The sequence below is a fragment of the Podarcis vaucheri genome, assembly GCF_965113315.1.
Source record: "Podarcis vaucheri genome assembly, chromosome: 6".
Lineage (NCBI taxonomy): Eukaryota > Metazoa > Chordata > Lepidosauria > Squamata > Lacertidae > Podarcis > Podarcis vaucheri.
Genome location: NC_138764.1, coordinates 74,482,348 through 74,506,702, shown reverse-complemented (window position 1 = coordinate 74,506,702; position 24,355 = coordinate 74,482,348). Strand labels below are relative to the sequence as shown.

The following is a 24,355-nucleotide window of genomic DNA, read 5'->3' as shown; positions in this document are numbered from 1 at the left end:
TGATGTTTTTATTATGTTTCTAAATGTGCTGTAAACTGCCCAAAGTGGCTGGGGAAACCCAGCCAGATGGACAGGGTATAAATAAAAACATTATTATTATTATTATTATTATTATTATTATTATTATTATTCCCTGTTCCATCTCCAAGACCACCAGACATCCATGCATAGAATCATAGAATCATAGAATCATAGAGTTGAAGAGACCACAAGGGCCATCGAGTCCAACCCCCTGCCAAGCATGGGTATAATGCTTTAATAGGATATACATGTGCAAAATCCAATGTGTGTAGACCTGCATATTCAACTTAATTGGGATATTCCACTCAAAATCTGGGAATACATTGTGCAGTTGGGGAGATATTGGAGAGACTAACAATACTATGAGTTAGGAAGTGATGTGAGCAGTGCTACAGCCACAGCAGGTATTGTAACCTTCCAATAGTTTGACTTCACCCCCAAAGGCACACTCCTCCATTGTCTCCCAACACAGTCGGATGCTGCCAACAACAACAACAACAGGAGTGATGTCAGTATTGCTGTCTGTGCCAAGTGTTTTGAATTCTTCTTCACACAATGCCATATGAACCATTAGTTTTTCTTGCCATTGTTTGAAAGTAATCCAGTTTTCCTCATCTGGTCCTCTAGAGCTGGATTCATTTGTTCTCTCTCTCAACTCCAGCCTGCAAGAGTAGCCACACTCTCTTGTGAACAATCAAGCTTATTTCCCCACAAATGATTTTGAAGAGAGTGCTGAGCTTTTACATTTGAAGTGGCTGTAGCTGAAATATTTCCCCTTGTTTAGTCTAGTAGTTACCATACTCCTAAAACTTATTTAAAATGTTGGCTCTTGGAGAAGTACTGCCTGTCTAAAACCAAACAGAAATAAGGTTAGCTGTATTTAAAAATTCTTATTTATGTTCCAGAACAAACAAGTGAATAAACAAAATAACGTAAAGAAATGGGTTTTTAATTGACTGGCTGTTTTGTTAAACTTGTTCTGCTATGTTCTTATCATGTTTTTATTTATTTTTGTTGCTTTAAAAGCATATACTGAAAAACCAGTATATAAATGAATCACTTCGAGAGTTGATCAGAGTCAGACTGTTTCCTTTACTTTAAGGATGGTTATTGTGGTTCGGTTGTTCAAGATTGGTTGACAGAACAAACTATAGTGCACTGAGATTTGCTCAGTGGGCACTGTTACGTATGATAAACATGGGTCCAGCTGCATCACCCTCAATTCACCAATTAGCTTTTGTTCCCTGAAAGGAAACTGCCCTTTCTCCTTTAAAAAGGTAAAGGGACCCCTGACCATTAGGTCCAGTCGTGACCGACTCTGGGGTTGCGGCGCTCATCTTGCTTCATTGGCCAAGGGAGCTGGCATACATGTGACCAGCATGACTGAGCCACTTCTGGCGAAACAGAGCAGCGCACAGAAACGCCGTTTACCTTCCACCGGAGCGGTACCTATTTATCTACTTGCACTTTGACGTGCTGTAACTAATCCAAAGTATGTCGTGTAACTGGAATATTCTTCCCCTGTTTATAGTTCTACCTCCATTTCTGTCCATTGTTTTCCTTGCATTCATTTTTGGATTGAACGTCCCTCAGAACAGGGCTCTCAACACTGCTCTATGTAAAGCCTCCATAGACAGCGCTATAGCATCTTCTCAAACCTGATGGCCTGCAGATGTTGTTAGACTGCAAATCTGATCCTCTCTAGCCAACATGGCCAATGGTCCAGGGTGGTAGGAGTTTAACACAGAGGTCAGCAAACTTTTTCAGCAAGGGGCTGGCCCACTGTCCCTCAGACCTTGTGGGGGACTGGACTATATTTTGGAAAAAGAAAAAGAAAAAAGAACGAATTCCTATGCCTCACAAATAACCCAGAGATGCATTTTAAATAAAAGGACACATGCTACTCATGTAAAAACATGCTGATTCCCGGACCGTCCGTGGGCCGGATTTAGAAGGCGATTGAGCCTTAGTTTGTCTACCCATGGTTTAACACCACCTGGAGGGCCCCAGGTTCGGGAAGCCTGTACTGTATAGAAATCTGTGCTGTATAGAATAACGATTAGCATCCTTTGTCATTCAACTTCTTCACCATGTGCTGATTCTGCCTGGATCCATTCAAGCCATGTTTCCCAACAAGTGAACTATTCTACATCTTTCAGTTGTATAAATTTGTTGGTTCCAAAGCCCTCAGCAATCCCTCTCTCTTCTTTACCTACCTGTCCTTTGGAATCTCCGTCCTGTGTGTGTAGGTGGCAGCACTGCCCTCTAGCGGAACACCAATCCCTCTTGATGACTGAGGTACCCTGGCAGCAAGATAACCAACCATGGCTTGAGAGGGGTCTACATGACCCAGAAGCTGTACGCCAGCTCCCTCGGGCAACTAGACCTAACGGTCAGGGGTCCCTTTACCTTTACTTTACACAAAGGCTCTCAGCACAGTGGCTCCTCTAGTTTGAGTACTGTCTGAATTCCAAGAGGCTCTTACAATGTTGATATTAATTCATCTGTGGGTCAAACATTTTTAGAGAACTGGATTGTGGTGTTGGTAATATTTGCTCTTTCAACATTATGAAGTTTTAATGATCAGGTGGTATGTCACCATGATATTAATTTTATGTGTTTGTGGTTTGTAAATACTTGGATCAATAAATAAAACCAGGAAAGTGTTAAATTTCATTTTTTAAAAATGAATAATTTATTATTACAAACCCCTCCCCCAGTTTTTTCTCTGTTTCAGAGACACTGGGGGAAGTTGTTTTCATTTACAACAGCATATTTCTTTCAGCATACTCCTCAAGCCTCTTTAAAAAAAAAGTGTCCATTCTAAAAACAGAGTCGAGAGTGAGCCAGTTTAAAGTAGAAAGAATTGGGCATGATGAGACTCAAACTGAGGAGGGGAATCAAGTTTACCAAAGAATGTCCTGCAATTTAATCCTAAGCATGTTCACTCACAAGTTAAGCCCCATTAAGTGCAATGGCAGATATTCCCAATACCCCCCTTTCCCAGGGAAAGAATTGCAACACTAGAGGAGCCAGAGTTTCGGAGAGAACAAGCCCAGCTCTCAAGAGGGGGCCTAGCAGTGTCAAGAGCCAAGGCAGGAAGTGGAACAGAACAGAATCAGGGTGTTGGGGGATCATGATGAGAAGTCTTGTCTGCTTTCTGAGAGATGGTTCTTGATGGGCTTACCATGTGGAATATATGGACTGTTATGAAAACATGCTGAATCAAACTAAGAGTGGTCTTAAAACTTCTTCTTCTTTTAGAAATCTCCCAAAACAGTACCCAGCATTTTGTGCTAAAGAAATGCACAGGGTAAAATGATTGTATCCACCTTCTGCATTGCTTCTAATCCTCTCTGTATATTGGAGGTAGCCAACATGGTGCCCTGCAAATGTTGCTGGATGACAGTTGCTGTGATCTCTTACCACTGGCCAAGTTGGTTGGAGCTCATGGGAGCTGTAGTCCACAAAATTTAGAGGGCCACTACATTAGCTGTCCCTACTGTATCCTTTCATCTGGATATACTCATCCTGCATTAATCAGTCTAATCCATTAACAGTGCAACCCTCCACTCAGAAATAAGCTCTACTGAGTTCAGTGGGACTTACTCCTGGTATCTGATATAGGATTGCAGCCACGTAAGCACTTATACAAATAGACAACTCCCCTTGGCATTGAATTCCATAGGTTATTTTTACATTGTGCAAAGAAGTCCTTGAGATATCCTTGAACTAGCTTTCTATTAGTTTCATTAGACTGGATACCACCATTCTTTCGTTCTGTGTAAACATGCTTAGCCTCTTTTTACTCACTCTTGCTGCATCATATAAGGTTTCATAAACTGCCGACGGTTTAAACTTTCCTTCCCTGTGTGCAAGATGATCCATGCTTATTTCAGAGGTGCTTTTGTGAAGAAGATACTGCACCTTAGTCAGTGCTGTCCTGTTCTTGACGTCATGCGAGCTGGATGAGAATAGGAGACTGCCCAAGTCTGCTTGTGCAAGGGAATCACCCAGACATGTTGCACTGGAGACTGTGTCAGTCTGACAAATTGATTACACAGACCCAGCTGTGCAAGTCCACTGGCACAAGGGTCAAAAACAAGAAGTATCAGGCATGTGGTAGCAGAGAAGCTGGACCATTGGTCTGCCTTGCCCATCACCTTTTTCTACATCATCTCTCTTTCTGGCACGAAACATCTAGAATGGCACAAGTTATCCAAAAGGTTGTCATACTTGATAAGACCTCTTGATTCCATTATTGTGGTCCCCACGAATTCTGGTTCTTCAGAATCCCAAAATGCTGAAACCAGGCCAGGTAGTCTCCGGAAAGCTTCTCCCCAACCCCTCCCCACCAAATCCATCCTTACATGGATACCTGTGCCTTTCTGACAAGCAGATTTAAGTTCCTTGTAATCAGCTCACTGTTCTTGGCTCTTCTTATTTCACCACTCTGCTCTTGCTAAGATGCAGCTGTTCATCTCCACATAGGATCGCTTCCATCCTGGCTATGCCTACAACACTGCTGTGCTCGGTGCATTCCACCCATCTAACAAAGAGCGGCAACTTAAACTTGCTTCTGGGTGATGATGTCACGAATGCATTCGTACAGATAAATGTACTTATCCTAGAGAGAGAGAAGCAGAGGGGGGAGGGATAGAGAGATTAGGAGCTCTGCTCTCATCATCTCCCATGGACAATCAAAGAATTTGTAATAATACTCCAAGGTGAAAAGGGAAAACACAGCCAAGGATTGCCATCAAAACAGGCCAGGAATTAGGTCCAGGAATTTACAGTGAACTAGGCAAGCATGTTCAGCTAGATCAAACTGCTAATGCAGCAGCAGGGGCACAAAAACACACTGTGCAACCCCTTATAGCTGCTCTATGGCTACAGGAAGCATGCAGGCTGCATATGTGAGCATCTCTGCAGCTTGGTCACTAGGGAGGGCCACATTCTTCTCCTCTGGCAATGTCAGGGAGCTCTAACTTGGTGTGTATGCAATTTAAGTTGTATGGTACACCTGTGCTGCAGCTTTTGGTCTGTGATAAGTCCTGCAATACACAGGATTTCACTTAGAAGGGCTTGAGCACAATGCCCTCTAGTGGCACAACTGCCACAAAGATCAGCTGATGTGGAAGCAGCCTAATACTGCAGTCTTGGGCATATGTACCTGACATACACAAACATTTTTATGCAGTAAATGTGCATTTGTCCCTCATTTAGTGTATAGAGGCTGGACATCTGCCCTAGAGGTAGGACATATTCCCTGCAGAAGATACTGCTGCTGAGACTGCATTTTCCCAGCGCTTCAAATGGTTTGCCTAATGGTCAGGGGTCCCTTTACCTTTACAGAGGGAGGAGGAGGAAGCTCAATTGGGCTAGCAAAACTCATTCCACTGTCATCCTCTAGTACAACTATTTACTTGAATCCAACCCCCAAAGTCTTTGGAGATTATGAACTCTCCCTTTCCTGTATAGCATCAAGACTACATCTAGCCTCTTTGAATTTTTCAAAAGATGAACAGCAGCAAAAAACGATCCCTACCCCCCAGTTTCTATTACATGCAGATGAAATAAATATCACACAGAGTCAGAGTATGTGGGAGTATCCCACAAGGGATGGAAAATGCTTTGGTTGATGATATGGAAAAGCCTGAACTGAAAACCTTGTTGACATCCCTCTGGCTTTGATGAAAGAAAGCAGGTCCAAAAATATCTGTTGTGTGAAAGTTGCCCAATATTTCCCAACTCTTCATGAATACGAGACAGATGGTGGCTGGAGAGAGGGAGAGGGAACTGAGCTGTAGAGACCCATCCAAGGGGCTTGCTAAATAAGATCAGACTGGAAGTCATGACTGGAATTACCTACTTCCCCACTTTGAACCACAATATTGGATGGCCATGCAAAAAGTGTACCCCAGTACAGTAAAGGGAAAGTCCATCAGGGATCCCATGTCCTCCTTGACTAGCTTTAGGGAGACAGAAAGCACAGGGGTCCTGCAGGAGAACAGAACATGGAACAGCATAGTGTCCTTTGGCTACCATTGCTGCTCAAGCTTCCCTTTCTGCCCTTTACCTACCAGTGTTGGAGTCATGAGGCAACAGCTCCTCACCAGCCTCAGAACAACACCATATACATCCACACTCTTCTCTCCTTTCAGCTGCTGCAGCAGAGTATCCAGGGCAATCAGCACCCCGATCGGGCCTACGCTGCCAGAACTGTGAAAGAAAAAAAATCAAATATATTTTTTAAATAAACTAGTAAAAAAAAAAAATAAAAAAATAAAAAAATTAACTAGTGCAGCCTTCAGCACAGGACAGTTCACAATACAATAAAATAATACCATCCATAAAACCATTAACCACTGGGCATTAGTTAAAACCAGGAGCTTATAATTCCTCACATCAACACAGCAAATGACAATCACAACACAGGTGATCCTACCAAAACATCAGCATCAACCAAAGAGCTGGATGGATGGGCACGTCTTGGTCACAAAAACTGAAGTCATGAGGCAGGGAGTTCCACATACTGCATGCCACTAGATAGAACCAACGGGAGTCGGATAGTAGCCCTTTTACTGATGGGTATCAGCTCAGTGAGATGGGAATGCCTACATCTTAGGATTGGCCTATGCCCTCACTGGTGCCATATGCAGAAGGAAAAGGGCTACCTGCTGAAAAGGGCTGCCTACTGGGCAAGAGCCCAAGGGTACCTGGAGAGGCAGGGCCTTACTTGCAATGCAGGACCAAGGGATTTGTTCTTTTCCGATATGGCACCAGTTGCCTGACAGTGGTGAGGAAGCCCACCAGGATCTCAGGGTCTGGAAATTCCTCTCCTTCCCCCAAAGGGAACCGGAACCGTTGCAGCAGCCTCTCCTTGGCTTTTTTCTCCTGACAAAGTAACAAAGACATTATGATAATTGATCCAGCAACTGTTTGGGAATGCGGTGTAGAGGGCGGGCCAATGCACAAATGAAGAATTCTGTGTAGCTCAAAAGCTTAGCTATGGTGACAAGGAGTTTCCCCTGCAAAACACACATGTCCAATGATATTGCTTTCATTGTTCCTCTTGCCCTTGCCCAGGCCCCATGGCTTCCCCCCACTATTTCCAACTCACGTACATATTTCAGTCTCAGCTGAGTGCATGGCCATCCTGAAATAACCTTCTCTGGGCCTTGCTGTATGGTCAACGTCTCTGTGCACACAGGTTCACCTTCAGAGGGCCAGCACGAGTTGTCTGGAGCCTACACATACAAACATAAAAAATAGGGGTTGTAGTTGCAGTTCCATTTGCCCTGACCACATGATGCCACCATTCAGATATAGCCTTCAGTTACATGGGAACCACTTGTGGAAAAGCAGTTCTTACGTAGCCAGGATTCTAAACGGCACAGCTCTCAGTTCCAGGCGCCCAAACTGAACCTGTCCCATGGCTCTGTGCTATGGCCCCAGTGATTGCAGCTATCCCAGAAGGACCTGCCTCTATAAATCTGTGGGTCTGCATAATGCATAATGTGGATCTTACGGGGCTGTTTGTCTGTCCAGGTAGTAGAGTGATGATGGTGTGGACTCCATGTTCCCAGACCAGCCCCCAGAATTCCTCCAGGGCCAGTTTGTCAGGTCCTTCAATAGCTATATAGTCCTTGGCCGAGTTACAGCCCTGCCAAAAGAAAAAGAAAAGCAGAGTCTCATTTAGCAGAGTTAGCAAAGTGCCAGCGGCAGAAGATAAGCCTGGTCTAAGCTTGGATAAGGGACGCGGGTGGCGCTGTGGGTAAAACCTCAGCGCCTAGGACTTGCCGATCGTATGGTCGGCGGTTCGAATCCCCGCGGCGGGGTGAGCTCCCATCGTTCGGTCCCAGCTCCTGCCCGCCTAGCAGTTCGAAAGCACTCTTAAGTGCAAGTAGATAAATAGGTACCACTCCAGTGGGAAGGTAAACGGCGTTTCCGTGTGCTGCGCTGGTGCAGGCTCGCCAGAGCAGCTTTGTCACGCTGGCCACGTGACCCGGAAGTGTCTCCGGACAGTGCTGGCCCCCGGCCTCTTAAGCGAGATGGGCGCGCAACCCCAGAGTCGGTCACGACCGGCCCGTACGGGCAGGGGTACCTTTACCTTTACCTTTACCTTTAAGCTTGGATAAGGATTACCCTAGCTACAGGAGTAAGCTGCAGGTTATGGTATCTGTAACTGGCTTATTCTCCCATAGGAAGTTAGGTGGAGATGAGGCACCAGGAGTTGCTGGCAACTTTAGTGACAGATCAGAGGGTGAAATGAAAGCATATTTTCTTTCTTTAAGTACAGTGGTACCTCGGATTAAGTACTTAATTCGTTCCGGAGGTCCATTCTTAACCTGAAACTGTTCTTAACCTGAGGTACCACTTTAGCTAATGGGGCCTCCCGCTGCCGCTGCGCTGCCGGAGCACGGTTTCTGTTCTCATCCTGAAGCAACGTTCTTAACCCAAGGTACTATTTCTGGGTTAGCGGAGTCTGTAACCTGAAGCGTATGTAACCTGAAGCGTATGTAACCCGAGGTACCACTGTACTTGTCTTAGACTAGATTTCTTGGTCTTGATAATCAAGGAATTTTGTGAACTAAACTACCTTAATAGATTGTTGAGGTCAGCCAGCTCCAGCCTGGTGTTCTTACATTTGGCCATGCTGGCTGGGGCTGATGGAAGTTGTAGTCCAACAAATCTGGAGAGTGCCAGGTTAAAGAAGGCTGGCCCAGGTACTTGCTGCTATATAGATTCCCAAACAAGGTATTACATTTTAAATTTACTTGCAGTATCCCTCATCTGGAAGTCAGCTCTCCATCCTCTTCCACTGTATTATCTCCTATACCCACCACTCGCAGGCTAGTCACAAAGTTCCCACAATGCACTATTTGCTTTTACTGTAATTACTTAACAATTATTTGTAGCCAGTGATCGTGTACTCGGCCCTCCTTTGTCTCTGAATATACTTTTGCCAATGGAACCTCAAAAAGTGTTTGCCAGTTTTGCACAGTGGCACTTTAGCAGGTCTTGTATTAATTTCAGGGGTTGCAATAGATCAATTGGTAGTACATGAGACTCTTAATCTCAGGGTCATGGATTCGAGCCCCACAGGCAAAAATATTCCTGCAGTGCAGGGGGTTGGACTACATGACCCTCATGGTTCCTTCCAACTCTATGATTCTAAGAACTCACTATTTATTGAGTAGTTTTTGCACACTCAGGCTTATTTCCCTTGAAGTGGCATTCCTTTTACGCTTGTACATTTTGTCCCGACTCTCCAGTTTATCAATATTATTTTGATTTCTAATACAGTGGTACCTCGGGTTAAGTACTTAATTCGTTCTGGAGGTCCATTCTTAACCTGAAGCACCACTTTAGCTAATGGGGTCTCCTGCTGCCGCCAGGCTGCCGGAGCACGTTTTCTGTTCTCATCCTGAAGCAAAGTTCTTAACCTGAGGTAATATTTCTAGGTTAGCGGAGTCTGTAACCTGAAGCGTTTGTAACCCGAGGTACCACTGTAGTGTCTTCAGTAATGCCCTGCTTTTAGTCATCCAGAGATGTGAGTGCTTTGTTTGCCACACTCTTATTGTCTATGTTATAAAATACTGAGCCAAGGAACAGCCAGGATCGCAGAATCCACTTGTTACCTTCTCACAGCTTGGCAGCAGTTGAGTTGTACTTGCTATGACCTAGCCTTTTCTCTCTCACCAAAGCAAGGAAAAGCACATACAGTCATACCTCGGGTTACAGATGCTTCAGGTTGCGCTTCTTTCAGGTTACGGAGCGCTGAAACCTGGAAGTACCGGAACGGGTTACATCCAGGTTTCGGCAATCGCGCATGCGCAGAAGCGCTAAATCACGCTTTGCGCATGTGCAGAAGCACTGAATCGCAACTCGCGCATGCACAAACGCACAGACGCGGGTTGCGAACGCTGTGGGTTGCGAACATGTATCCCACACAGATCACGCTCACAACCCGAGCATCCACTGTACATTTATTTCATAACACTTCATTTAAAAGTATATACACCTCTTGATTGCAAAAGAAAAAAACCCCTCAAAGCAGTGACATAAGCAACTGATCCCTTCTATAGGAGTGCAGCATGCAGCAAAGACATCCGGAGGCAACAACAGAGGACCCGAAAGGAGGGAAATGAAATTCATGGTGGACTCACAGGGATGAGCCAGACATTCGTGAGGTCTGAGAAGGGATCTCGATCCAGCTGCGAGAACTTCACTTTTGAGCGGTCATCTGCAAAACAGCCTTTGTGAGAAGGTGGAGGGTTGGGTGACACAGTGCGTCAGGCACAGCACAGACCTGCGCTGCAGAATTTCAGCTCAGCGCCTTATGCCCCGCCCGTGATTCATGCAAAACAACAATACTAACCACAAAACCATTTACTCACAAGAGTTCTTGCTTGAGGGAAGGTTGATCTGTTGGTTGCCACTGCTAGAAAGTGGTACTGCTGAATTGGCTTCCTCTTTGGCAGCCTCCAGGAGCATCTGCTGATGGGGAGAAGCAAAGTAGGAGAGAGAGAGAGAGAGAGAGAGAGAGAGAGAGAGAGAGATGGAGAAATAGGTTGGGGTGGACTTTTCACTATGATTGAGCATGCAGGATCGCTGACCCCAGAATCAATGGTGGGTACTTTAATCATTGATACAGTTGCTAATGCAGAGATCTTCAAAACATTCATTCCGAAGAGTTAACTACATGCTACATGCAGCTGGATGTATATTTTCACAGCTTGAGCCTGAGCTGCCCTCAAAGTGATAGTCGTGCATCTCTGATGTGGCCCAATCTGGCCACCTACATGGCATGTGGAGTTGGAGCACCCTTAAAACCCAGCGTCCCTGTGTGCCAACCTCTTACCTCATACTCCCTTAGGAAGCCAGTGTTGGCCTTGGAACTGTTCTTTGCGTGGTGCTGAACAAAGTTCTTGAGAGGGACTGGATGGGAGCTTGAGAAAACATGAGAGATGGGTTTAATTATTCAGCTTCCCCATTCCATATCCCTCTAACATGAGCTGATGGCACAGCTGCCTTGAAAAGAGAACAAGACACTGTGGTTCCAGGAGACTCCTTGCAACTCCTACTGAACAAGAAACCTCTGCTGCTATTTGAGGCAGGCCATGCCTATTTGCAATGAGTGTGGTGTCCTAGTTGCTGGTCCCTATAAACCTTTCCAGATGATGAATGGGGAAACCAACCAACCAACCAACCAACCAACCAACCAACCAACCAACCAACCAGTTTTTCCCCTTTGCATTATACTTGTGCTAGCTGTGATCCAGCAGTGTAATAGCCTGTTTGCACATATGGGTGGGGAAGAAGGAGTAGCTTCATTTCTGGAGACAATAGCTATGTTAAGCAGGGGAAGGAGAGACTTATAGGAGAGAACTATGCATTCCACTGGTATGGAAAGAGAAATTGGGTATAAACTTACAGCTCCACTCCAGACAGGCCAATCTGTGGGTCTTCAGAGATCTTCTCTAGGATGCAGGTGTGCAGGAAAATGTACTGCCCCTGGAAGAGAAGAGCACACAGAGACCCTGAAAGCACTGCAGTGCACCTTGAAATAGAAAGGCAACCAGATCTAATCATTATAATGTGCAGCTGGGAGCTTCAGGCCTCTATTCCTGAACTGGCACTGACTTGCCAAAGAACTGATCTTTCTACAGCCTCTATAAATGAAAGAAGCTGTTTGCAAACCAGTTGACAGCCAATGCTTGTACCTCATCCTATGCTTATTTTTCAGTAGCTGCCCATTTTGTTCATTTACTTCTCCACATGCCCATAGAGGATGCCCAAAGGATCCCACCCCTTCACTGAAATGAGGCTTGAAAGAAGCATTCTCTTGTAGCCACTAGAACAGTTTGCCATGTGTTCTTGGTTGCAGTGTGTCTGTGTGTGTGTGTGTGTGTGTGTGTGCATGACAGCTTTTCTGGCTTGCCAATGTGCTTATGGACTCCAAAAGGTTGGCTGCTCCTGCCATGTCTTGGGCGCTCCCCCAGGCCCCTGCTGTTCCTTCTAGTTTCTCTTGCCCATTGTGTCTCTGGCATCTTCTCCATCCCTCCGCATTGGCCACAAACACCCAGCAGAAAGGGTAAGGCCATCTTGTGTCATTGAATGATTCCCATGTCAGGGAAACCAGCGACCTGAGAGGCAGCTCTGAGTTTCTCACCAGTGTCTGAATCATCCGGTGGCGGTTCATCCGCAGGCTGTAAATGGTGTTGAACACATCCACCACCTTCTCGTACTTCATCTGCTGCAAGAGCCGATCCAGAGCAACAAAAGTCCCGGTGCGTCCCACACCTGCACTGCAGTAATACAGGGAAAGAAGAGGCTCTTTCACACAGCTCACCTTGGAGGCCTTCATTCCTTCTCATTCTGTGCTCCCTGCCTTTTGTGACCCCAGCAGTCAAGGAATTTGGGCAAAGAGGGCACCTGATCATGCCAACCATGGCAAGGCAATGATGTTTACCAACTGAATGATTTTATGGCAGCATTTTTCTTGATGTTTTGTTGCCTTTGCAGATTTTGGTAGTAATTGTCGGCATCTAGGGGGGTCGAAAGGCCAGCTGGATCGGCCCCAGCTGGAGCATCTCGCCTCAGCCTTGCCGCTGCGGAGATTCATCAACCTCTGCTCTGATGTACATCAGTGACTCAAGCTTGCAGACTTGAGCACACTTTACTCAGCAGTGTAAACTGCGCAACAGAAGAGGCTTGAGGCTGTAGACACATACTAAACTATGCATTTATTATACATAAATCAAGACAAAGAAAACATGGCATCTCTCCTTGCCGTCTTCTCAGAGAGAGACTAAAAACAAAAGCAATACAGAGCAGAAGTTCTGCTCACGCCAGCACTCTGTGCTGGAATGTAAACAGACATGTGACACACAACAATCCCATGTCTGCAGCAAAGGGTGGAATGGAATCCCAACATTAATAACCAGCCAAGTGGGTTGCCTGAAACTTACCTGCAGTGTACCAGCGTAGGTCCACATTCCTTTGCACCCTGCATGTGTGCTCGCACCAACTCTATAAAGGCAATCATGGAAGCTGTGGACTCAGGAACACCATGATTAGGCCATGCTGTGTAGTGCAAGTGGGTTACTCTCCTTTCCATGTTTAGCCCTTCCTGTGTGATGAGAGATGCCCACATTAGTGCCCACAGAAGCAGCTCAGGCAAAGTCCTAAACCTGAAATTGCAAAAGAGGAAGCATCTGCCATTAAACTGCATGAGATATGCTTCTGCTGAATTTGGGTACTACAACCAAGAAAGCTGGTCCACAAGCTTATGAAGCATGTACTCTTTATTCCAGATTTTCTCAACTGTCCGCAAAAGAGCTTTGCCTTGTTTCCAGTCATTAGGATTCCCTGGAGCACCACAACGCTGCAGTTTATATTATATTTGCATTTTTGATTGGGCAAGATTATTGGGAGGTGCCATGGGGTATTTCTGGTCTCCTACTCACATGCTGGAGCTTGAACTCCCGTGTAGTCCACTCATCTGCAAAATTCTGAGCGAGCAGGTGGATGCTGATCTGCCCAAAAGAGGTGGGAGAAGTGTCCGAGGGCCAGTAGTATTCACACAGCACCTAGCAAGGGAGATGGAACTGCAATTAATATTTTCAAAGGAAATGGGAGCCTTGTTTCCTTATATATTGCCCCTGGCTATCCTTGTGCAACGTGCTTGGTGGATTCTACAGTGCTGTGCACAACACATACTATCTTCCCAGAAAACAAACCACTTCGAATGCAGGAAATGTCAAAACCACTTCCACCGTGTTTTGGAGTCTCTATTTGCACTCCTGTGTATAGTATGCTTGTTAAAAGTAACCACACAAGATGGGAGGAGTTCTCCCTTTTTTGGCCTCGGCATTTTTGTGTGAGTAAGCAGCACAGTAAAAATAAATACAAAGAATGGGATTGAGTTACAAATCTTAGCTTGTTATTATGTCACTATTTAAATGAATGATTAAATTAGATTGTTTTAATACCAGTTGCAGATTGTTTTGTGCTGATCGGTCAGTTTTTATGGATATTTTATAGTTATATTTGGCGACTTGTAGTAGTGGTTTGATCATCGTTAGCTGTCCTGGGCTCTTGTTTTGGAGGCACAGCAGGATACAATAGCAGCAGTAGCAATAAAAATGCTTTCATTATTTTCTCTCTCCCATAGATCTTTACCATGAAGCAAAACCAGCATCAGTCCCACATTTCCTGCACACTGGGCTATGATTATGTGTCAACTTGTAGGAGTAATATACCGCATTGTTAACTTTCTCTTCAGCTGGCACGCAATAATAAATCATTCCTATACTTCTGGGTATTCCCATTGGCCAATAGGTTCTTCTAATTTTAATCATGTAGCCTTTAATTTGTGTTTTTCCTTAACATTCATTATTTAAGAAAAGTTTATAAATTTTTGATCAGCTACCACCCGCAAAAAGATGTTAACTCAGGCAATTAGAAATGCTGGACTCTTAGCTTATATGCACAAGATCTCAATTGTAATTGTGCTTTTCTGCTTCCGAAGGAAGGGGGCAGAAACTCCTGGGGATGATTTTGAGTGGGGAAATGTCCGGTGGGTAAAGGGTGAGGCACTGATCCTTCACTCAAGATCAAAGCCTCCCAAGTCTGCTTTACTTTTTTTTTTGTTACACACATTTTCATATATCTACTTTTGGCCCTCAGAATTCCCTTCCACTAGATATAAAGCAACAGGCCTCTGACAATACGGATGGAAAGAAGTATTGGTCCCAAGTGGCCATCAATACTCTCCCACTACTGAAAGCACTGATGCTACCACACTGTAAAACTCTTGTTCCCTGGACCATATACAGTAGGGCAGGGATGTGGAACCTCAGGCCAGGGGCTGAATGTGGCCCTCCATGTTTCTCTATCTGGACCCCCAGATCTTTCCCCAAGCAAGTCCCTTCTTCCATGGGCCCTGCTTTGTGTGTTTCTACTTGGCTAGAATATGCATTTCTGCTTCTTGTTTGTTGGGGTGGAGGATAGGGAAGGGCGCAAGAGTAAATTAACATTGATTGCTCCACCTGCTTCTGCTTCTAGCCCCGCCCACCTCTGCCATGTGGCCCCTGGAAGTTGGCCAAGAAGGGAAAGAGGCCTATGGGTTGAAAAGGGGGACCCCGCCCCTACAGTAGGGGCTTCCATCAGACCTACTCGTCCATTCTCCATGCCCACGGTCAGCATGACAATGGTGCAGATGTGCTGCTCCCAGACGAGCCGCCAGAAATCATCCAGGGTTTTTTTCAGGGGCCCCTGTGTGGCGATGAACTCCTGCGGGGAGTTGTAACCCTGAAAGAATGAATGAGCAGAATTAGCAATCGCAGAATGCTTTTATTGAATCAAGGAAAGCATACAGTATTGATTCGGTTTAATTATTCTGTATTGTGGTGTGGGTTCTTTTGTTTTTTGTTTTTTTAAATAGAGCAAAGTTTAGTTTATACCTTGAAAGAACTTAGGGCACAATCCAGCAAATGTCAGTGCTGAACAAGCCCTACTGAAAGCAATAGGATGAGTTTTAAGCTTGACTTGTTTTGGATGGTTGTGGTTATGGTCTTGCAGATGTTTGCTATTTCCTCATGGCAGCCTTCTCCAATTTGGCCCTTCCAGATGTTTTGGACTACAACTCCCATCAGCTCCAGCCGGCATGGGCGGGGTATAAATAATAAACTTGTTGTTGTTGTCATCCAAAACAGTTAACAGTGTTTCAGATCTGTTTGGAATGTGTTTATGCTACACACCAGCCTTCACCAACTTGGCCGGCTCCGAATGTTTTGGACAACACTGGTTGTGCCGTTCATTTATATCTTACATGCTTATTTATGAACATAACCAAATAAACTTCTCATGTAACCAATTATTAACAGATGGAGGTACTATGTTTAGCTGTATGGATTCAAACTGAGTACATTCTGAGTCATCCTTCTGCTGTAGCAAAGTTATAGAGGTTTAATTCTCCATCCTACAAGAATATTGTTGCATATTCCTTACGGCACCTTTCCACCATTATTTTTAAACAGCAAGTTTTAAACCCTTCTAATAATGGAGGAGAAACACAGTGAGCCGCACAATCCTATGTTCACCCCGGTCATACACCAGGACTACAGACAAGCTGGTGGAAAACTCCACTTATGTCACTGGGAGTTACCATACCATGCTGGTAACTCCATCTCTGCTGGTAGAGCCACATTTTCTAATATCCCTCAGTCAGTGGATCTGTAGGATAGCATCACACCTTAAAAGGCTCAAAATCCAAAATGCTTCTACATTCCATATGCTATGCACAACATTTGGCTCAGGACACAGGGAGTCAATAGGGATCAAAGATGGTCTTTTCAAGAAATCCTTAAAAAGTCTTGGATTAATGTGCTCTGTGGGCTCTTCTAGAGTGAAGGAAAGACCCAGTGGCTTCCTCAGTTGATCTCCCATTCTCCAAGCCACAGAATGCAGTAGGCACAGTCCCACATGCTTAAGGAATGCAAGTTCATAGAATGCTGCCTCACTGGGCTTGAAGAAACCGGAAGATCAGATAGCTCAACCTGAAACTCTAAGAAAGATTTCTCGGTGCACTACCCCATGCCTGTGCTATTAACACACTCAAGCCACATCATGATGCATGTTACAGTGTGCCACAGAGAGCTGAAGTGAAGAAGGTACCTTCTCAGCAGAAGTCACTACACTTGGGATGGGGAAATTGTGACCCTGCAGATATTGTTGAGACTACAGCTTCCATAATCTCTGATCATTGGCTATGCTGGGTAATGGCTGATAGCAGATAGAATCCATCAACATTTGGAGAGTCTCTCCAGTGAAGTGAAGCCAGGAGAGCGAGAGGGATCCGTGCACACCGATTTCTCTTGCTCTCCTGGCTTCAGCGAAAGCAAAGTGAAGTATGCTCTGGGGGCTTCGGGTGGCTATCCCTGAAGCCAGGAGAGCAAGAGGGATCCGTGCGCACCAATTTCTCTTGCTCTCCTGGCTTCAGTGAAAGCAATGTGAAGCCTCCCTTCTCCATACGTGGTGAACAATTTTTCAGTAAAAGAGGGGCTGCCAGGAATGAGGAGTTGCACAGATCCTTGTTTGGCAAAAGAGAGGCTACCACCTTTGCCTTATCTGCTGCTGCTCACATTTTTACAAATACAAAAAGAGCCTTGCTGGATCAGACAGATCATCTCCTCCAGTATTGTGTTTCCAGTAGCGGGCAGCCAGGCACACACTCTTTAGCCAATGCAGCCTGCAAAGGAGACACAGATGCTCTTGTGCTAAAGAGGCTTGTTTTCTAACTTTAGATGTTAACGTGCAAATGAAGCACAGTGTTCTTACACATGCATGCAAACATGACTGCTGTGCTATTACGCACGCATACCATGTACACACAAGGCAGACTTGGGTGTGCAAATACAAGTGCTGCATGCACACACATAAAGATGCGCTTTCTAGCCATTACCTGGATAAATCACCAGAGAGGCATAAGGGAAACATCCAAGCTCTTTAATATGCAGCTGTAAATAGCAGGAGAAAGAGGAAAGACAAGTGAAAGTTTTAGAGCAATGGGGCTGCTCAGGGAGTGCCCTCGCTCCATTCAGTCCAAACCCAAACATGTTCTGGGGGAAACAGCTCTGCAAGTCTGAAGAAGAGGCTAGCCGCACATGGTGGTGATTGGCTGGTCCCTGCAATGTCATTAGGAGATACTACCCAGTTTCAATCACCAGAGCGGTTTTGAACTGGTAAGGTTTTATTAAGAAATTAAAAGAGGATGCATATAAATGTGTGAATGTTCCTATGGTGATTTAAAAAATTTAAAAGTAGACAGCCCCCCCTGAAGCTGCGGGGGCATGAGAAGACTGATGGTGACATAATATAATTTGCTTTCATCCGTTTTTGTCAGTTTTTGAAGCCAGGCCATCTTGCAGCTGAGAGACGTCTGCGGCTTCTCTTCTGCTCTTATGCCTGCCTTTGCCTAGAGATGGACTAAAGTAAATTTGGACTGAGGAAAACATGGTGTCCATGCCTGAGTCCACTTTTAGACCATGTTTACACTTATGTGGAAGTTATGATATTCTGACACCTTGCTCAATTGACTCATCCTCCCCATCTTTTGTTTTCCTTTTATCCTTGCCTATTTTCGTATTAGCCTCCCACTTACTGAAAAGAAAAGAAAAACTGGATTTTCTATCATTCCACAGAAACCAAAGAGACTAAGAATATAGTGACAGAATGTAATTATTAGAAAAGTCTATTTGCTCCACATGATATACCTGCTGTGTCCTAACTGAAGCTATAGTGATGCAAATTCAATCAATCAATCAATCAATCAATCAATCAATCAAATCTTGTTCCTAACTCTGCAGAGTATTCTAATGGTCAACCAGGTCTCCTGAGATTTAGGTTTCATTCCTGTCATATGTGAAGATCTTGCTGCAGGTGCCCTAACACCCTGCGCCTTCCTATGAGATGCCAGTAAGGTTACAGAAGCATTCAAAGAACTCACTGGCACAAAGTTGGCATTGATGTAGTCAGAATGTGGTTCTTCATCCAGCAGGCTCAGCTTCACTCGGGAGTAATCATCTGCACAATTACATATAAAAATGTTACATTAAACACAAAGTTGCTAATACATATAAACCAATATAAATTCACTGCTCTCTCTGACATGCATGTTTACCCACCGGACAATCCCCATACAGAGTTTCAGGAAATATTATGAGACAAGGGCAGCAAATTCCAATCGTGGCTTCTCTTAGGATTTTGAGGTAAGTGCTCCTCTCCTCTGGTCTTTCTGTTTGCAGAGGACTGTAATATTCTTTACAGCACGCAAAGGAAGAAGGTACACAGAAGACAAAGGTGAAATCAGATTCTCCAGGTTGCAACTTGGCAGCCCTGTGGAAGAGTTTAGCCAATTCTCTGTTTTTTGTGTGATGCGAAGGTTGGCAACATTAACCCCACGGTGTGGGAATCCCTTGCAGACGACCACAGTGGCTGGAGACAGGCAGTCAGGTTGTGTATCCACAGCAGTGACCAGAGAAGGAATGATGGCTGGGATAAGCGCAGAGATGGTGCACCTGCAGCAGCACAACCGGATGCCTTCATCTGCCCCAGCTGCAACACAACATGCCTCTCCCAGATCGGTCTCTATAGCCACAGCAGGTGTTACAACCTTCCAACAGCTTGACCACACTCCTCCTGACACAGATGGATGCCGACCATTAAGCGGTACAGAAATTAAATAATCAATCAGGGTTTCTGTTGAGGCAGGGGATTAGCTGTGGGAGGAGCTTATCAGAGTTTGCAGGGCAGCAGTTGAAGAAGGAGCAAAAAGGGTTTTCTTGTGTGTCTGTGTTTCTTTGTGGCTGATTAGCTGTTTTCCCTGTGCAAAGGTCAGAGGGGGCAGGGTTTCTGTTGAGGCAGGGGATTAGCTGTGGGAGGAGCTTATCAGAGTTTGCAGGGCAGCAGTTGAAGAAGGAGCAAAAAGGGTTTTCTTGTGTGTCTGTGTTTCTTTGTGGCTGATTAGCTGTTTTCCCTGTGCAAAGGTCAGAGGGGGCAGGGTTTCTGTTGAGGCAGGGGATTAGCTGTGGGAGGAGCTTATCAGAGTTTGCAGGGCAGCAGTTGAAGAAGGAGCAAAAAGGGTTTTCTTGTGTGTCTGTGTTTCTTTGTGGCTGATTAGCTGTTTTCCCTGTGCAAAGGTCAGAGGGGGCAGGGTTTCTGTTGAGGCAGGGGATTAGCTGTGGGAGGAGCTTATCAGAGTTTGCAGGGCAGCAGTTGAAGAAGGAGCAAAAAGGGTTTTCTTGTGTGTCTGTGTTTCTTTGTGGCTGATTAGCTGTTTTCCCTGTGCAAAGGTCAGAGGGGGGCAGGGTTTCTGTTGAGGCAGGGGATTAGCTGTGGGAGGAGCTTATCAGAGTTTGCAGGGCAGCAGTTGAAGAAGGAGCAAAAAGGGTTTTCTTGTGTGTCTGTGTTTCTTTGTGGCTGATTAGCTGTTTTCCCTGTGCAAAGGTCAGAGGGGGCAGGGTTTCTGTTGAGGCAGGGGATTAGCTGTGGGAGGAGCTTATCAGAGTTTGCAGGGCAGCAGTTGAAGAAGGAGCAAAAAGGGTTTTCTTGTGTGTCTGTGTTTCTTTGTGGCTGATTAGCTGTTTTCCCTGTGCAAAGGTCAGAGGGGGCAGGGTTTCTGTTGAGGCAGGGGATTAGCTGTGGGAGGAGCTTATCAGAGTTTGCAGGGCAGCAGTTGAAGAAGGAGCAAAAAGGGTTTTCTTGTGTGTCTGTGTTTCTTTGTGGCTGATTAGCTGTTTTCCCTGTGCAAAGGTCAGAGGGGGCAGGGTTTCTGTTGAGGCAGGGGATTAGCTGTGGGAGGAGCTTATCAGAGTTTGCAGGGCAGCAGTTGAAGAAGGAGCAAAAAGGGTTTTCTTGTGTGTCTGTGTTTCTTTGTGGCTGATTAGCTGTTTTCCCTGTGCAAAGGTCAGAGGGGGCAGGGTTTCTGTTGAGGCAGGGGATTAGCTGTGGGAGGAGCTTATCAGAGTTTGCAGGGCAGCAGTTGAAGAAGGAGCAAAAAGGGTTTTCTTGTGTGTCTGTGTTTCTTTGTGGCTGATTAGCTGTTTTCCCTGTGCAAAGGTCAGAGGGGGCAGGGTTTCTGTTGAGGCAGGGGATTAGCTGTGGGAGGAGCTTATCAGAGTTTGCAGGGCAGCGGCGCGCGCCTAGCGGCGCGCGCAGTTATACCCATCTTTTAGATTTAGGGGAGCTAGTCTCAAACGTTTGTTGGGGGAGACCTAGGTTTTTTTTGTGGGGGAAGTTATTTGTCCTGTCTTCAAGCTTTTTATGATGGAGGACCTCTGTAGCCACCCCCAACGACACGATCTCATGATGGAAGGGGAGGGAACAGTTGCAGTCGCCTGCGATTCCTGCGCAATGTTTGCCATCTTGCCAAAGGTTGCAGGCAGCTTTACCTGCAGCAATTGCATGTTGATTGCCCTTTTAAAAGACAAAGTGCAGCAACTGGAGGAACGTGTAGCTACGCTCCAAAGAATTAGAGAGCTGGAGCTGTTCTTGGAAGCAACAGAGCACACCGTCCCCACCAAGGAGGAGACAGGGGACTCCCCTGAGAAGGAGGCTAGTTCACCAACACAGGAGCCAGATATATGGAGAAACGTGACTCAAAGAAGTAGGAGGCCCAGGGTTCACTCTGATTGTTTAGAAATACACAATCGCTTTGAGGTCCTCTCCCCTAGCATGGAAGACGGAGAGCATACTCCATTTGAGGATCTCTCCCTCATTACAGTCGATCAGGTATATGAAGACGAGCAGCAAAGTCAGTCCTCAGGGAATGTGCAGGCGACCTTGGAAAGGACAGCTCACGGAAGAACCCCGACCAAACCCAAGAGGAGGCGTGTAGTGGTGATAGGGGATTCCCTACTGAGGGGAACAGAGGCAGTGATCTGTGGGCCTGACAAGATGTCTCGGGAAGTGTGCTGTCTCCCCGGGGCTAAGATCCAAGATGTAACTGAACGACTGCAAGGAATCATAAAACCCACTGACAATTACCCCTTCCTCTTGGTTCATGTGGGAACCAATGACACTGCAAGCAATAGCCTCCAGAAGATCCAAAGAGACTACGAGGCTCTCGGCAGGAAATTGAAGCAACTAAATGCACAAATTGTCATCTCGTCTGTCCTCCCAGTTGAACGACGTGGCCCAGGGAGAGAGGGGAAAATAGTGGAAGTGAACAGCTAGCTTCGCAAATGGTGTAAACAGGAACGGTTTGGATTCTTAGATCACGGACTGCAGTTTCTTGAAGATGGACTTCTGGCAAGCGATGGGCTGCACCTCACAACGGTTGGGAGGAATGTTTTTGCCAAAAATCTCAGAAACCTCATCAGGAGGGCTTTAAACTGACTAATGTGGGGGAGGGAGACAGTGCTCCTGAAGGTAGGAGTTTATCAATTAATGAAGATGATCATCCAGATGTCATAGACCAAATGGAGCAAACAGCACGCGGACCTAGTGGTGGGAGGAAAAAATCCTTAAATAAGAGACATGGGGGAATGATTAATGGACTTCAATGTCTGTACACTAATGCGCAAAGCATGGGAAATAAACAAGATGAGCTTGAGCTCTTGGTACAGCAAACTAAATATGACATAATAGGCATCACTGAAACCTGGTGGGATAAGTCCCACGATTGGAATGTAATAATGGGGGGATACAATCTATTTCAGAGAAACAGACCAGACAAGAAAGGAGGAGGAGTGGCGTTATATGTCAGGGATGTGTATACCTGTGAAGAGATCCAAGATTTAGAACCTCAAAGCCAAAGTGAGAGCATTTGGGTCAAAATTAAGGGAGAGAAGAATAACAGAGACCTCATTGTGGGAGTTTAATATAGATCCCCAAGCCAAACGGAGGACATAGATGATGCCTTCCTGGAACAGATGGCCAAGCATGCAAAAGGAAGGGAGATAGTAGTAATGGGGGACTTCAATTACCCGGATATTTGTTGGACGTCAAACTCAGCCAAGAGCATAAGGTCAAACAGATTCCTCACTGGCCTTGCAGACAACTTCATTGTCCAGAAAGTGGGAGAAGCAACAAGAGGAACAGCCATTTTAGATCTGGTCCTAACCAATGTCGATGACCTGGTTAGTGGGGTAGATGTGGAAGGATCATTAGGCGCGAGTGATCATGCTCTTCTGAAGTTTACTATACAGCGGAAAGGAGCAGCCAAGCATACTAGGACTCAATTTCTTGACTTTAAGAAAGCCGACTTCATAAAACTTAGGGAAGTGCTGTGTGAGATCCCATGGACAGCAATACTAAAAGGAAAGGGAGTTCATGATGGCTGGGAGTTTGTTAAGAGGGAGATAGTAAAAGCACAACGTCAGGCAATACCAATGAGATGGAAACATGGAAGGTGCCTAAAGAAGCCAGGGTGGCTATCTAAAGAACTTTTAACTGAATTAAGATTAAAAAAGGATGTGTACAAAAAATGGAAAAGGGGGGAAACCACCAAAGAGGAATTCAAACAAATAGCCAGCACGTGTAGACACAAAGTCAGAAAAGCTAAAGCACAGAATGAACTCAGGCTTGCTAGAGAGGTTAAAAGCAACAAAAAAGGCTTTTATGGGTATGTTCGTAGCAAAAGGAAGAACAAAGAAACAGTGGGGTCACTCAGAGGAGAAGATGGTGAAATGCAAACAGGGGACACAGAAAGGGCTGAACTCCTCAATGCCTTCTTTGCCTCAGTCTTCTCCGATAAAGAAAACAATGCCCGACCTGAAGAATTTGGAGCAAATGATTCAGCAAAGGAAACACAGCCCAGAATAACTAAGGAGATAGTACAAGAATATTTGGCTAGTTTAGATGTATTCAAGTCTCCAGGGCCAGATGAACTGCATCCAAGAGTATTAAAAGAACTGGCAGATGTGATCTCAGAACCACTGGCAGTCATCTTTGAGAATTCCTGGAGAACAGGCGAAGTCCCGGCAGACTGGAGGAGGGCAAATGTTGTCCCTATTTTCAAAAAGGGGAAAAGAGAGGACCCAAATAATTACCGCCCAGTCAGTCTGACATCAATAGCAGGGAAGATTCTGGAGCAGATCATTAAGCAAACAGTCTGTGAGCACCTAGAAAGGAATGCTGTGGTCACCAATAGTCAGCATGGATTTCTGAAAAATAAGTCATGTCAGACTAACCTGATCTCGTTTTTTGACAGAATTACAAGCCTGGTAGATGAAGGGAACGCAGTGGATGTAGCCTACCTTGATTTCAGCAAGGCATTTGACAAGGTGCCCCATGATATTCTTGTAAAGAAGCTGGTAAGATGTGGTCTTGACTATGCTACCACTCAGTGGATTTGTAACTGGCTGACTGACCGAACCCAAAGGGTGCTCATCAATGGTTCCTCTTCATCCTGGAGAAGAGTGACTAGTGGGGTGCCACAGGGTTCTGTCTTGGGCCCGGTCTTATTCAACATCTTTATCAACGACTTGGATGATGGACTCAAGGGCATCCTGATCAAATTTGCAGATGACACCAAACTGGGAGGGGTGGCTAACACCCCAGAGGACAGGATCACACTTCAAAACGACCTTGACAAATTAGAGAACTGGGCCAAAACAAACAAGATGAATTTTAACAGGGAGAAATGTAAAGTATTGCACTTGGGCAAAAAAAATGAGAGGCACAAATACAAGATGGGGGACACCTGGCTTGAGAGCAGTACATGTGAAAAGGATCTAGGAGTCTTGGTTGACCACAAACTTGACATGAGCCAACAGTGTGACGCGGCAGCTAAAAAAGCCAATGCAATTCTGGGATGCATCAA

At 45.4% G+C, this 24,355-nt stretch overlaps 2 protein-coding genes across 4 annotated transcripts in view; one reads left to right on the top strand and one right to left on the bottom strand.

The window, feature by feature from the left end:
• Window positions 1–24,355, top strand: part of ARL8A (ARF like GTPase 8A) — a 176,504-nt gene that overhangs the window by 29,393 nt on the left and 122,756 nt on the right. The gene's annotated exons all lie outside the window — the stretch shown is intronic.
• Window positions 2,693–24,355, bottom strand: part of LOC309534881 (receptor-type tyrosine-protein phosphatase V-like) — a 57,789-nt gene continuing 36,126 nt past the window's right edge. For 2 of the 3 annotated variants that reach the window (XM_082227395.1, XM_082227396.1), the window contains exons 24-37: window positions 18,539–18,615; window positions 15,208–15,342; window positions 13,497–13,619; window positions 12,999–13,159; window positions 12,200–12,335; window positions 11,462–11,541; window positions 10,889–10,976; window positions 10,425–10,524; window positions 10,194–10,270; window positions 7,553–7,687; window positions 7,149–7,271; window positions 6,761–6,918; window positions 6,105–6,243; window positions 2,693–4,648 (exon numbers count right to left, since the gene is read on the bottom strand). In XM_082227395.1, coding sequence (XP_082083521.1) covers window positions 4,589–4,648; window positions 6,105–6,243; window positions 6,761–6,918; window positions 7,149–7,271; window positions 7,553–7,687; window positions 10,194–10,270; window positions 10,425–10,524; window positions 10,889–10,976; window positions 11,462–11,541; window positions 12,200–12,335; window positions 12,999–13,159; window positions 13,497–13,619; window positions 15,208–15,342; window positions 18,539–18,615 — 1,592 coding nt within the window. In that variant the 3' untranslated portion in view covers window positions 2,693–4,588. The remainder of the gene's footprint in view (window positions 4,649–6,104; window positions 6,244–6,760; window positions 6,919–7,148; window positions 7,272–7,552; window positions 7,688–10,193; window positions 10,271–10,424; window positions 10,525–10,888; window positions 10,977–11,461; window positions 11,542–12,199; window positions 12,336–12,998; window positions 13,160–13,496; window positions 13,620–15,207; window positions 15,343–18,538; window positions 18,616–24,355) is intronic. The other variant, XM_082227397.1, reaches the window with a different exon arrangement.